This window comes from Oryzias melastigma, linkage group LG22 (assembly GCF_002922805.2).
Source record: "Oryzias melastigma strain HK-1 linkage group LG22, ASM292280v2, whole genome shotgun sequence".
Classification (NCBI taxonomy): Eukaryota; Metazoa; Chordata; class Actinopteri; order Beloniformes; family Adrianichthyidae; genus Oryzias; species Oryzias melastigma.
The window spans coordinates 25677581-25691795 of NC_050533.1; the positions used below are offsets into that span (position 1 = coordinate 25677581).

Sequence of the window (14215 nt, forward strand, 5' to 3'; positions counted from 1 at the left end):
GGCTGCATCAGCGCGCATTCAGAGGCTGCTTTCCATGGAGGTTCTATTCAAACGCGCGTAGCAGAATATCGGACTTCTACTCGCGTTTACATGGACTGGAATACGCGCCGACACAGAAGGTGTGTGAACCTTAAAATTCATAAACACGTGCACGCAGGTGCGGCCTCAAGCTCAGGATCACGTTTGACAGGCGGGTGCAGCGGATCGGAGCTTGTGGAGCTCTGATTCAATAGGAACAGTCAGCACCTCAAAAAACGTATTCCTCGACATCATATCTGTCTCCCATTCATTCTAAGAGAGACATCCACAGACGGAGCTGGTAGCTCCTCCCACACGCGGCACGCAACAGAAACACATTTCTGGTGTGAGCAGCAAATTCGCCGTGTGGGGCACGCGAAGTTGACACGCGAAGTTGACACGCGAAGTTGACACGCGAATTTGACACGCGAATTGCGTTCAGTGCTTCATGGCTCCTCCTCTGCCCAGCTGATTGGAGGAATGAATGAATGAATGAGAGAGGAGGTACTGGACAGCCCGCAGATGTCCCGCCCCCCAGAGCCCTATACCTCATTGTGATTGGTTCGTTCAGCTCTAACGTTAATCTTTCATATTAAGCCGCAGATGGCCCGCGGGCCGCAACTTTGAGACCCCTGCAGTAAAGATTTGTTTTTCTCTTTTTAAATGGATACCCCCATTTTCAAAAGAATTCATTATTTTTTTAGCAATGGATTGGTTCCTCCAGTGCATTCACAGTGATACCATGTCAAAAGAATGGCATGTAATTACAAGCTGAAAGGTAGTTTCAATAATGAATCACGGCTCTTGATTTTTTGCTTCTGTTAATGTTTCTAATTTAAAAAAATCATATATTTCATGAATATATATAGCCTTAATGTTGCTAATGCTTTGTCTTGCTAAGTTTAAAATACACAAACATAAATATATGATAATCCCCCCCAAATTTAGAATATTTATAAACAAACTCAAATTATATTTGGAATCATTGAAGCTCCTTAAGAAACCAAAAATAACAACAATACATGATAGACTAAAAACTTCCCTTGCACATCTATAGCTACGTAACTTTTATTGTTTGCCCCACTTTGCTCAGATCTGTTTTATTAATATTATTTTTTCTTTTATTGGTTTTATTTTTGTTGTTTAATGCTGCAGTTGCTCCCTCTGTGTGATTGTAAAAATATAAAAACTTAATTTAAATCATGTTTTGTTCTATAGTGAGTTGTTGTTCGATAATAAAAGATAAAACTTCAATACAGCCACGGGGTGATCTCGGTGTCCCGGAAGAGGCGGCCGTCCGCAAAGAGTTTATCCACCGCGGTGTTGGGATTCCTCTCTGCTATGCTGTGGGTGGAGTGTTTGGTGGCCTCAATGACTCACCTGCATCCAATCACCTGCTTAGACTCCAGTATAAAAGCCCAGCTTCTGCTTTCACTTGCTGCCTGATTGCCTGTGCTCCTAGCCCAGTTAAACCCCGGCTGCCTGCCGGCCTGAACGCCCACTAGACCGCCCGCCCGCCCGGTTAACTCACCACACTCCTCTCGTCAGGTCTCGCGATGCTACAGCATGCTCCGCCCCCTAAGGCTTTTTTTTTATTATTTTTATCTTGTTACAGGCAACACTCTTCAATACTGGTCCCAGGTCAAAGTACTCGTACCTGATGGTCATGTCAGAAGAGAAGAAAACTGTTCTAATGGAATGCCACGACAACCCTGGTACTGGAAACCAGTCAGAGGCACCCGAAACAGGGTTACTGCTGGCTACTACTGGCCAACAATAAACCACGACGTCACCGAATGGGTATGGCCTTTGTTGAGTTACAAAAAATAAATCCAAACCTCTGAACATAAGTTTTGTTCTAAAATATATATATATATATAAAATTCTACATAAATCTTTTTACTCACACATTAACATATGAACAAAGGTTTGTTTCTTATCATCAACTGTTTTCCAAAATACAACTTCACTTTTATTTTAGGTCAAGTGTTGTCATGGTTCCCAGCTGAATGACCCAATTAAGACTGTGGCACCAGAGTTACATCCCATCAAGGAACATTTTAAAACGTCTTCACCCATTGCTTATTCATGTTCATAACAAGCTTGAGTGCTGCATAGTAGCTTTAAATTTTCATGTAATAAGTTCTGTAACCTTGCAGGTAAAAGAACATTGGCAGGTGATTGGGATGGACTAAATTGGACCCCTCCAAGAAACAGCTCTTGGGAACCAACATGTCCTTACCATGACTGACCTATTTGGTTGCAGAATCCAAGAGTGCTGCTGTGGTCTCTGCAATCATAACCTCAAAGTTATACACATTTGGCATGGTCAGGAAAATCATAACTGACCAAGGAAAGGAGTTTGTGAACCAGGTAAAAAATTGTGAGTGCTTTTCATACCTTGATGTATGATAAGATAAACATGATGTATTTATTTTATTTATATAAATTTGCTTGTCTGACTACAGCTCAGTGACAGTATTTTTAAACATGCTGAACATTAAACATGCTGTCTCCAGTGCATACCATCCCCAAACCAACGGCTAGCATTTTGATTTCTAGCTTTAAGTAACCCTGATGAAATAGATCACAGTTACTTATGTACAATACAACTCAAAGGATGAGAGGACCAACCAAAACATCAAGCCTGCTCTCAGAAAGTATGTCAGTGAAAATCACAATGACTGGGACCTTCACCTTGCTGCTGTGGTTTATGGCATTAACACATGGTATTGCTAGTGATAGCCTTTACATTGCAGCGTTGTTTTAAGAATGTATTTTTTAATGTATGTTTGCAAAAGTAGTTGAAACTGGAAGAGAAAACTAATTGAGTCCCTGCTTCCGGCTTTTTTATCGACACCCTGTCTTCCCAATGTGATGAACACATCCCCAATGGGTGATAAGCTTGAAGTTGAGGACCCAGAAGAGACAATCGACGTCAGAGTAAAGGAGATGACTACTCTGAATGAAAAGGTCCGTACATTTTAAGAGGGGTAACTAACAGGAGAGGACATTAACTGAGGGGAAAAGGAGATTGTGGTCACTACAATTCTCTTTTTTATTGTGTATCTGATACTTTTTCTGCTCTTTTTCTGCTGTTTCCATATTTCCAGAACAGATTAAAATACATTTTAATATTGCATTAGATTATGCACATTACAATGTGATTTAAAGCAGTTCCTTAAAATGCAATAAAGTGCAAATGCAAAATAGAGGTAATTTACAGAAAGGCATAAAATATGAGCATTACCTTATCAATGTTCCAGACTGTGGCAGAAGAGGGACACAGAGTAAGTTGTTCTGTCTCCTGTTGGACAATGGGACCCGTATAACCTGGTTTGTTCTAACGGAAGAAGGAGAAGTATTCCCTTCTTGTTGTTCAGAAACATAATTTCTATTTTTCATGCAGTTTTTGTAGGTTATTTCCCAAATAGAGAAGCTTCTGGATACATAAAAGAAAAGCTTTGAAGACCGTAAAAAGAGGAAAACGGTGTGTGGTGCAGAAAGGGGATGATGTACTTTTGTCGCGGGATCTGAAGCGAAGACGCACAGGAGACGGATTAACCAGTAAGCACAAAGGACCATACACTGTCTCCAGCATCACAGCGAAGAGGGTGGCTACCACTGTCAAAGGAGCAACTCTATGGAGGTGCATGTGTCCAGGTGCTCCCACAGATCTAAAGGTAAGAGCATGTGATCTAAATAAGTATTCATTGGTAAATATTGATTTAGAAATGAGTGTAAGTTTGTTTGTCATGCCACATATTTGCTTATTATCAGATGCATCCAAGTGAGGAATTTTCTTCTGGACCACTCGTGACTCCTGAATGGCAGGTTGATCACCACTCAGTTCAGGAGCCAAGTGGCAAAAAATATAAACCCTCTTCAGTCTAGTCTGGTAAGGACCATTTCTATACGGTCACAGCAAACGTTATCAAGTCAAAGTTGTTGATGTTTTCAGATTTGCTGAGGAAGTAGAAACAACAATACCCTTTTTTGTAGTTGCCATTTAATCTAATTTTTACAATTATTTTCTTTACCATGTATAAGAAAAATCACACAAAATGCTTTTTTTTTTGGGGTGAATATGTCATAGATGAAAACCGTCCAGGAGAGCTGATTGTTAAGGAGGAAAACATCTGCTTGACCAGAGAGGACTTTTGGAGCCTGGCTCTATCAGAGTGCATGGAATCCACCGTAAGTATTCTTAGTCCAACGTACTGTACAGACAACATTTAACGCAAGATCGAAGAGTATTTCTTTTTGTTATTTCAGATTGGCATAGCCTGTCTAAAAGCTGCACGGCGACGTGTTATTTGTCATCCTGCTACATCTTTTCTTTGGTGATAGCCATGATGGTGGTTGTCTGTTAATGTCTGTTATCTGTTTCCTATAGGGAAACATGTATTTATTGCTGACTTGTATGTTGTGGTCACCTGAAAGGATCCCCAAGTCGACCCACTGCATTCCTTTCCGGTACAATTTTGATTGTTTTTTTAGGTCCTGTGTGTGCATAATTTATGTTGATGCCTATGTTGATGAACTTCAAGTCGAAGGACATGCTGGTTTTTGCAGCTTGGAGCAGGCAGATGGGTCAAGCTGAGCATTAGCTGCTTTGCATGAGTCGCCTTGGTCTCTCTCACTCTGTTTGTTCATCTGATAGAAAATGTGTGGTGTTTTTGTGGATGATGATGATAACATCTCTATTTCCTTTATTTATTTATCTATTTTGAAAGGCAAACATGTGATTTGTGTTTTTTTTCCCAGGAGGATAGCAGGTTTGATTTACCCTGGACTCTGGCTGGAGAATACAGGAAGAGACCTTGAGGTGTGTTGTCGGTGCAAACTTTTAAAGCTCATAATAATGCAGTTAAATCTAGCAGGTGCAGTTTAGCTGTTTATTTAAGAGTTCACTTTTTCTTTTTCAGATCTTTCCCCAGCAGATGTCAGGCAGTTTCTGCAGCATTCTCATGCTGATGGTGAGTATTTTCTTTCTGTTACCTGAGTATCATATTATAACATGTTAAAAAAACTATATTTTACTTTTCAGTATGTTCTCTCCATCTGTACATCGTCAGAAATGACATTCACTGAATACGTTTTTTCACAAAGGACTACCAAAATACCTGAGCCAGTTTTCAGTCCTGTTGAAGATTATATTTATTTTCCTTAAGGGGGAAACGCCGGCAATTCGGCTGTGGTGGTGTGATGGAGAGATGTTGCACTGACGGGTATGGCTGCTTCTGCTGCACCATCATAGTCACAGTTTTAAAGCTTGTATCTGCAGTTTTGGCACAGAGCAGACATCAGGTCACGCAAATGTTAATGACAGCTGTTTACTGTAGTCTCGATAACCTGAGTGAGCGCACTAAGAGAGCAGCAGTGTGCGAGTACAGTCCATTCGCTCTGGGATTTCTCTCTAAGGCATGGACGCAGGTTTGTGTTTTGGATAGAGGATCCGCTCTGCTTCTGCAGGAATTCTCCATCCAGTATTCAGAGTTCAAAGGCAACACGTCCAAACCTTCAGTAAGTCCAACTGAGCAGGTGAGGGGGGGTCAAGAATTACAACCATTTGTAGAACATGACCACACAATGTTATTGTTGAGTCTATTCAGCACAATCCAGGTTTACATACATGGTAATAATCTTCATGTAATGTGATAATCTAATCTTCCATTAAAGTTTAAGGCAGGTATCTTATTGTGGGGGGGGGCATTGATTTATTTTCCATTTTCTTTAAAGCGTTTGCATAACTGAATTAGTCATTGTAATAACATGTAGCTCCATCAGGGCAGAAGGAGACATTATTCAGTAGTGCAGTGAAGTCATTGTTTCCTTAATCCTTAACTTAAAATGTATTTTCAATTTTGAGCATTTTCAGGAGAACCATATAGTTTATAAACTTTTCTTATCTCAGTTTGATCCCTTTTTATTTTTTATAGGATGTTTTGACAACAGAAGGAGAAAAAGAACTGAGGACACTTTATCCAGAGATACCCACCGGGCTACTGCAATCCCTTTCTTGGACCAATAAACTATTAATAATTTATTTTTCTTTCTTTTTTATTGAAAAGATGCGACTGCACTGTGACATAACTCTAGCAGAGGATAATGACACAGCATGAGCTTTTACGGGCTGTGCAAGACTTAAGACATAGCAAGTTACTGATGACCCACCAACCAATCCAAGCAAGAATATGAAGCCAAAAATATGGTAAAAATGAACTAACAATAACCAAGTAAAATCCTCGTAAGACTGACATGACAAAAACAGATGTTCCAGATTTCCTTAACTGGAATAACAGACAATGCGAGGGTTAACATTACACTTGGAAAATAGAAATCAATACATGTAAAAAAATAAAACACAGAGACTTCTATTAATCGCAAACTGAAAAGGGGGGGGGGGTCATAGATTATTCAAATCAGATTTTTCATAAATGTTTTGTGTTTTTAAAGCCATTAATTTTCCTGTTTTAATTAGATTCAGAGTACTTTTGAATTTGACAGATACAAATTAAGAAAGGTTTGTCAATAGTTTATTTACATTCGTTAGTATAATATTTGACCAGAATAAAGTTCGATTTGGTTGACTTCCATGTCTTCAAAAAGTCCCTGACTGAAATGTTTTTGCAGAAAATCCAAAACAATTGGGTTTAAGTTTCGATATGATTGCTGCAAAAGGAACAGCTGAGGTCAAAATCGTTTTGAAATCTTTGGAAAATTGGACACTTAATTACAGCAAGAAGGAAAATAAAGACATAAAAATGGAAGGAAACAAACAATAACCAAATAGAGATTTGTTAAAAGGTTATTTGGGCAATTTTTGAGGATTTCATGGTTTTCAATGAGCCAGCATATATTTAGAATCTGTTTATAAAACATGAAAAGGACCATTTACAGACTTTCCATTAACGACAATGAATACATTTGTTGAATAATAAAATTATATTCATAATACTTGTGAATTACTTATTCAAGTTATTCATAAATATTAATATGTGGGAGAATGTTAAGTTGACGATTAATCTAATTTCTAATGTTAATCCATGCGGAACAATAAACGTTTCATTGTTCCTATAACAAAAATGCAGGGTTGAACAAAATCTGTTTAGCAAGACAAAGGATTATACTTAAGCAGATTTTTTTTTATTTATTTTCTAATATGATGTCAAATATGAGAATGTTTGATGAAAATGTTGTCAGCTGTGGGAAAACAAAATATTTGTATTTAGGGACAAAATAAATGCCGTGTGGTTTCTCTTTCTCACAGAATCTACATATTCTGTATTATGATTCATATTGAATCAAAATCTTAAAGTTCTTCAGATAGATAAATATCATTCAACACTTTAACTTTGAGAATAAATGGGGATTTTATATATCAAGTTCTAAATTTATTCACTTTATCTTGATCAAATTTATGTAAAATGTTATTTTTATTAGGTTTTCTGACATAATATTGCACTTTAAGGTCGTTCTTATTAATTGATTGATACATTTTTTGAATCAAATATTGGGACTCTGTATTAATAATAATGGTATGATATGATACCTTTTATTAAAATAATACATTTCAATAGGATAGCTTTGATAATATTTAAATAGATGGATTTGTTTGGGATAACATTATTTTTCTGACAGGACTGCTCCCACTCTAAAGCAAACATTTCTTTTGATGAATTTTTAAAACGTAGCATCTTCTTATAACTGTATTTGTAATCTCCTTGGTATGTTGTGTTTTTCGTTCCATGTCTTAAGTTCTGAAAATAAAGTTACTAAAATAATTAAATAACTCATCAGGCTACCCGATCACCCAGCTGCCGCAAATCAAATGTAAAAGTGCAAGTAATAAAGAAAAAAAAAAGTCTGCAAAAAGGAAGTGACGTAACATATATGGGCATGATTAGGGCGTGGCCAGTGAAAAGGATCAGGTTAGAAGTGCTAGCCACGTTAGCATATGTACCATATCTCAATCTTCCAACTGTGTTTTCAAAACGTAAATAAAACAATTGGTTGGTCCATTAATAACCTGAGCAGAAGAAAATTATCTTTAAAAAGAGGATTATCGTGAAGATGTTGCAAAGGTTTCAGATCCAGAATGTTTAGACCAACAGAATGATAACAGCTGCTTATTCCTCTGTAGAAGTCTTTGGGATTTTGGCTTCTTGGAGCCACTTCCTGCTTGGAAAACCAGAGGGAGGAGTCACTCTGTCCAGTTCTCATCTACAGTTGATGCATGGAACCCGGCAGGGCTGGATCTGAAACGGTTCAGAGGAGTTTGGTTCTTGAAGGCCGACCAGCCGCAGGAAGGACCATCGGGCCTCAACAGTAGAAATTAGTTTTTAAAATTATGGTGAAATTTACAAATAATGTGAAGAGTTTCAGTTAACCAAAAGATAAGAAAAATGCTATAGATTTACAAAAAACACAAATACACTGTTTACTTTCAACAATATCTAAAGTTCTGGAGCTTTGAGGGGTGTTTTTTCAAAGCTTTGACCCTTCAGTGGCCTGCAGATGTTTTCATGTTGTCCCAACAGAAAAAGACCATTTTCCGTGTGGTAGATCACAATGATGTTTTAATCAAACCTGAAAACTTTGAGTCTTATTTTCTGGATCTCCATTTTTTTTTTTATTGTCAATTCATTTCACTTTCTACATCCATAGTTAAAATGAGAACATGTTAAACTAAAAAAGGCTTTAGTTCTTTAAAAGTCAGTATCAGCAATAAAAAGCAGCTTTTTTTCCGTGTGGACACATTTGGTGAGAAAATACATCTGAACAAACAATGAGGTCTTCAGCTCGTCTTTTATTTTGAAAAAACCTTCACAAAAGTCAACACTAGAGTAAAATAAAATGTGATTGATGGAATCCCATTTGTGTCCACGAAGTTTTCTGAGGATTCTCTTCAGAGTCCAGCTGAGCTGCAGCCCGTCTCCTCGACAGGAAGTGCCTGTTGCCATGGGAGCAGGCACTTCCTCCTTCACTTCCTCTGCTTTTGTCGTTTTGGAGGCGGCTCTTCTGCCGTGGGATCCGCTGGTTTATTCGACTCCTTCTTCTTCCGGGAGTCTTTGTCGTCCGGCTCGTACAGAGCGCTCCTGATGAAGCGGGAGGTGGCGCCCTTATCCAGGCGCGCCGCTTTCTTCTTGTCCGTGATCTCCTTGACTCGGTTCATGTACGTGCGGATTCGCTCCTGCGGAACAGAACTTCCATCAGGATCAACGGGAAAATGATGAGACCACAGAGAAAAGCAGGAAAAAGGAGGGAAACACAAACCAGTTCCTGTTTGATGCCGTGTTCTCTGGGGTTAACTCCTCGAGTCACCAGATACACTGAAGACAGAAGCGAGGAGATGACTGCGGTCAAACACGGCAGCAGAGTCACAATCAAACTGGTTTCTGTGGTAAAATCGTTCCCAGTGACCTTTGAATCAAGACTGAACAGTTATAGCTAAAATCAAAGAGCCTTTGTGGGAGTAGAGAGAGACTTCGGCCTGGCCCACCAGCAGCGCCAGTTTTCTAGAATCCAACGGGACTGGAAGTCAGAAATACTTAGAAATGTACTTTTAATCATAAAATATTTACACACGTACTCTACTATGAGAAAAATGCTACACAAACACAGTAACCCTTCCGCTCCCCTTGGCCTGTTTACATTAGAAGTGGGGTCATCTGGACCCCAAAGAGAGTGGAAGGGATTTATAGACACCATTTTCAGTGGGAACACAGCAGCTTTAGACTAGATTTGACTTAACCCTAAGAAATTAATAAAAATCCCTCAAAGCTTTGATGGTAGCAGTAGACATCTGAACTTACCCCAGAACAGGGAGTTTAGGGTGTATGCAGACATCAGGTCCAGTTTGGCCTGGTCCAAAGGATCCAGCTGTCACACAAACAGCACATGAGTACAAAACTAACAAGTGCACAACTTCATTTAAAGGGAACATACCATTTTACACGTATGATACTGTTCTTTCGTCTCTATAAAGAACCCCAAAGAATATTTTCTATCCGTTCACGCACTTCTGAGAAATCCTCTAAAAACCTGACCTCAGCAGCAGCCCCTCCCATACCCATGAAAACCAGCAGGTTCTCACAATCTGATGTCACAGAGTGAGACCGCCCCTTTCAGGAAGAGTCTGCTCCGGAAGCTCCACCCCCAGTCAAACACCAACACTATTTCTCCACTAAACTAGCGGTGATCAGCAACAAACTTTCAATTTGGCTGCAGAATACGAATGTCTTTACTTTAGAGGTGGGGCTCCTTTAAGTGAGTCAGACATTTTCTTTGGTGTCACGTTAGGCGTGTTTGAGATTGTCTGCGCTGCGCAGATCGCCTGGATTGCGGTGCATGCTGGTTAGTTTCTTGCACTGACGTCAAATGTGCGCCGTCGCGAAGTATCGCGAGAAAAGGGGCGGGTTCAAGGCGCCTTACTAAGCCAGCGCAGCCAGAAAATAGGGACTGCGCTGGCTCGAGGACTACAGAACAATGCATTGTGGGAAACTGTGTCCACACAGTTCTTGTAGTTCGGTGTGAAATAACTGGCGCCAAATGAAGGACACTGGTGTATTTTTTTTACTTTTTCTGGAAGGTAGTGAATCACTGATGAAAAAATAAACAAGATTTCAAATAATCTGTGGTCATATTTGTTATTGTTGTCTCTAAAACTTAACTCCAATTTAATTTTATTTATTTATTTGGGACAGTGCACATGCAATGAATCCCGCGGCTATTTTATTAACAGTTTTACTCTAAAATATGTCAAAAATAATATAAAATACACAACAGGGTTCGTACTAGGAGTGGCGGCATATTAACTTTCAGACGAATGGTGAGGACAACCCCCAACTCCTTGTTCTCGTACAGTCTCGTCGTTCATCTTCATCTCAGGCGCCTTTCTCCGCCCCCTCCAGCAGCAGCTTAGTCTCGCCGACGATGCAGGCGAGGCGCCGGGGATCTCAAACACACCTATGACTTGGTCCAGTTCTCATATGCTGTCCCTATATGTGGACGTCTTTTGTCCAGATCCAATCGGTCTCCTATTTGTGTTTCTAACCTCAAAGGAAGCCTTGTGGTAAACAAACGCCACAAAAACATAAACTTTAGTTTACATTAATAATATATGATCATTCTGAAAGTGTCTTATATAGCACAAACGTTCATTCTGATGTCTCTTATTTCTAACTACTCCGTGTAAAACTCGAGTCTTGGGTGAAAACGGTTCTTATTTTCAAGAGGTGATTTTGAATCATTACCCATCATACACCTGGGCGTCTCTCACGCACACAGGGCGGATTTTATGAAGTCTTGACTCTGTGCTAGAAGCAGAACGTTCCTGACCTCACGGCAGAAGATCCAATAGAATAAAGCAGCAGAACTCATGTTCAGTAATAACAATAACAAATCGGGTGTTCTGGTCTGTCTCTAAATAAATCCGCTTCCCCGACGGAACAGAAGCGGTCAGGACATTTCTGTCTGGATCCACCGTCACCTTCTGCAGCAGCTCGTTTCTGGACATCGACATCAGTCTGTCCAGCATGCTCTTCACGGCCGTCACGGACGAGTCGAAGCTCCGCAGCTGCTCGTCGATCTCATGCGGGTATTCCTCTATGTTGCCGCTGGACGCCATCGTCCAGGAGCGGGAATCGAACCCGCGGCTCCGTCACTGCAGCAGGAAACGGCTGAGCTAAACGTTCGTGTTTATAGCGGTACAGCAGAAGCCGTCTGAGTTATTCCAGGAACTTTTCGAATATTTAAAAATAAAGAAACCTATTAAAGAAAACCATTTAAGATTAATCTTGTTTTTAGATGTTAAAATAGGACCAGAAATAATCGTATTTACCTTCGACCTGCGTGTGGTCCACACGCTAAACCCAAACGGAAGTTCCGGGGACGGAGATAGAAGCGTTTCCTGTTTGTGCATGACTGCCCCCTGGCGTCGGGAAGACTGGAAAACCTGATCCAGTCTAAGAAGCTTAAAACTATTTCTTCCTGATTTTAATCACACCTTTATTTTATTTTGTAATGTTTCATGTTTTGGTCGCTACTAAAAATGAACAAACGTTAAAAGCCCATAATAGAATGTCTCTCCAGGGTTAGGAACACATTAAAAATACTAACCACTCCATCTTGAATATTTATGAACATCTTGAAAAATGATCCAAAATATACCTTTAAAATAGAACAGGTAATACTACAAAGAGGTATGTTATTAAAGAGAAATAACAGAAAAATATCCATATCTAAAACTGAAACTGCTTACTCAAGTTAAATGAATTAAAGTGCTCTCTGAACGATCAGTTTTACCATCCATCAAACTATGTTCTTAACCTGCTATATCCCAAAGGGGTTGCTGGAGCCTATCCCCACTAATGTTAAGAGGAGGTGGGGGACACCATGGACAGATGGCCAGTCTGTCAATAGTGTCAATAGTTTAAAAAAATATATATACATATATAATAGAACCTCTTCTTCTTTTCCTTTGGGCTTTTCCCTTCAGGGGTCTCCACAGCGAATCAGTTTCCTCCATCTAAGCCTGTCTTCAGCATCCTCCACTCTAACACCAGCCACCTTCATGTCTTCATTCACTGCATCCATAAACCTCCTCTTTGGTCTTCCTCTAGACCTCTTTCCTGCAGCTCTAGACTCAGCATCCTTCTACCAATATATTCACTGTCTCTCCTCTGAACATGTCCAAACCATCTCAGTCTGGCCTCTCTGACTTTATCTCCAAAACCTCTAACATGTGCTGAGATTGCTCAAGATTAATGCAAACATAAAAGGTGACACAATCATTGAAGTGCTAAAGTAATGTCCCAAATGAGTGTCTTTTTTATGGACCGCTAAAGCCAAGTTTGTAAGCCAAGTTTATTTGTTTTAAGCAGAAATTTTCTGTTTTGATAGGTTAAAAGTACAAGTGTTTGTTTTTAATTGAAGGCACATAATATTGTTGTACACATTTTTTTATTCATATTTGGAAACATCTTGTGTGCACCATGTAAATGTAAATATTTTACCATTTAAAAACACTATATGGGCTATGCTGTCTCTATTGTTTGGGAAATTTCCTGTTTAAATATACATTTTCTAAATTCGTAAAAAACATTAAAAATGGTTTGGGGGGAAGAATGAAACACATTTAAACTATACGTGTCTTTTTTAAAACAAAATCTAGAACAAATCAGTTTGTCCCATCTTACGATGACAGCTGGAGTGACAGGAACCCAGTGCAGACAAAAATCAAGGTGGGACTCAAAAATGCACCAGACTTGAATTAATAACGAAAAACACATAAGAGGGAAAACTGCAAAAGATAAAAAAAAACTAAAAACTAAGAAAAAAAAAAAAACTAAAGACAAGCGAACCTCAGCGTAAAGCATGAAAGCCACAGCCCTAACGGACGCACCAACACTTAGGACTGAGAGGCTGCAACTGAAATAGTCTTAATGACAAAGTGCAGGCAGCTGTCACTCGTCCTCAGAGAGCTGCAGAGGAGGGAGGAGCCATCCAGGAGGAGTGACAGCTGACCTGCAAAACACAAAATGGAGTGAGAACAAAGGAAAAAAAACACCTGTGTCACTTAAAGTCCCAAGCTACTAAAATGTTTAACAGATGGCTTTGGACGGTTTTGATATTGCAGGTTAAATTTTTTGGGGTGGGTGAACATAATTTATGCAAGTTTGGGGTCATTTCAAAGTTTTTTTTTGGAGTATGAGGAATCTTTTACTTTGAAAAATCTTTTATTTTGAAAAGTAACCAGATCTTTTTCGTTACAATTCAGTCACTTGGGTACTAAAGCACTTTAACAGTATAGTACCACAGATTACTGCTGAGCCTGGCGGTTTTCAAGATGACTCTTGGGCTGGAATGTGTGAAAATACCTGGCAACACTGGCAGCAGCGAATGTGACGGGGAAATGGGCCCTCAACACTAGGTGGAGTATACACAAGGAAAGGCGCTCCACAACCAACTTATGACTCTGGGCTTACATGCCCACGTATGAAGAACCGAAATCCATTTTGAAGTTGGCTCCCACTCTCCAATAATTTTACCAGCCCCCTGTGACCTACTTGTACAAAGTTTTGATGATAAATTGAAATCTAGTCTCAACTCAGTTGCTCCACTAAAATCTAAAAAGATCAGAATCAAATCCACACCCCCTTGGAGAACTGAGGAAATTAAAAAAACTGAAGAG

General features: G+C 39.5%; 1 protein-coding gene and 1 long non-coding RNA gene across 3 annotated transcripts; one reads left to right on the forward strand and one right to left on the reverse strand.

Moving 5' to 3' along the window:
• Positions 1-3137: 3137 nt before the first annotated feature.
• Positions 3138-4383, forward strand: LOC118597976. The gene is made up of 3 exons (XR_004947008.1): positions 3138-3701; positions 3799-3916; positions 4115-4383. It is a non-coding gene; the product is annotated as an uncharacterized LOC118597976 (long non-coding RNA).
• Positions 4384-8810: 4427 nt separating this feature from the next.
• c1d (C1D nuclear receptor corepressor) lies at positions 8811-11976 on the reverse strand. 2 transcript variants are annotated; one of them, XM_024277338.2, is made up of 5 exons: positions 11864-11976; positions 11513-11686; positions 9837-9903; positions 9298-9353; positions 8811-9214 (listed from the first exon to the last, which is right to left on the reverse strand). In XM_024277338.2, the coding sequence occupies exons 2-5, from the start codon at positions 11648-11650 to the stop codon at positions 9005-9007; spliced, it is 471 nt and encodes a 156-aa protein (XP_024133106.1). In that variant the 5' UTR covers positions 11651-11686; positions 11864-11976; the 3' UTR covers positions 8811-9004. The 2 variants fall into 2 exon arrangements, with proteins under 2 accessions (XP_024133106.1, XP_024133097.1); XM_024277329.2 differs by having other exon boundaries at positions 11513-11790; positions 11864-11975.
• Positions 11977-14215: the final 2239 nt, after the last annotated feature.

What these genes read in the sequence shown, in the direction of transcription:
- c1d (XM_024277338.2), bottom strand. Translation starts at nt 11,650, where the DNA reads ATGGCGTCCAGCGGCAACATAGAGGAATACCCGCATGAGATCGACGAG. An exon ending in GAAACGAGCTGCTGCAGAAG is followed by an intron (nt 9,904 to 11,512) that starts GTGACGGTGGAT and finishes TTTGTGTGACAG; the next exon opens with CTGGATCCTTTGGACCAGGC. An exon ending in ACGGCATCAAACAGGAACTG is followed by an intron (nt 9,215 to 9,297) that starts GTTTGTGTTTCC and finishes TCTGTTCCGCAG; the next exon opens with GAGCGAATCCGCACGTACAT.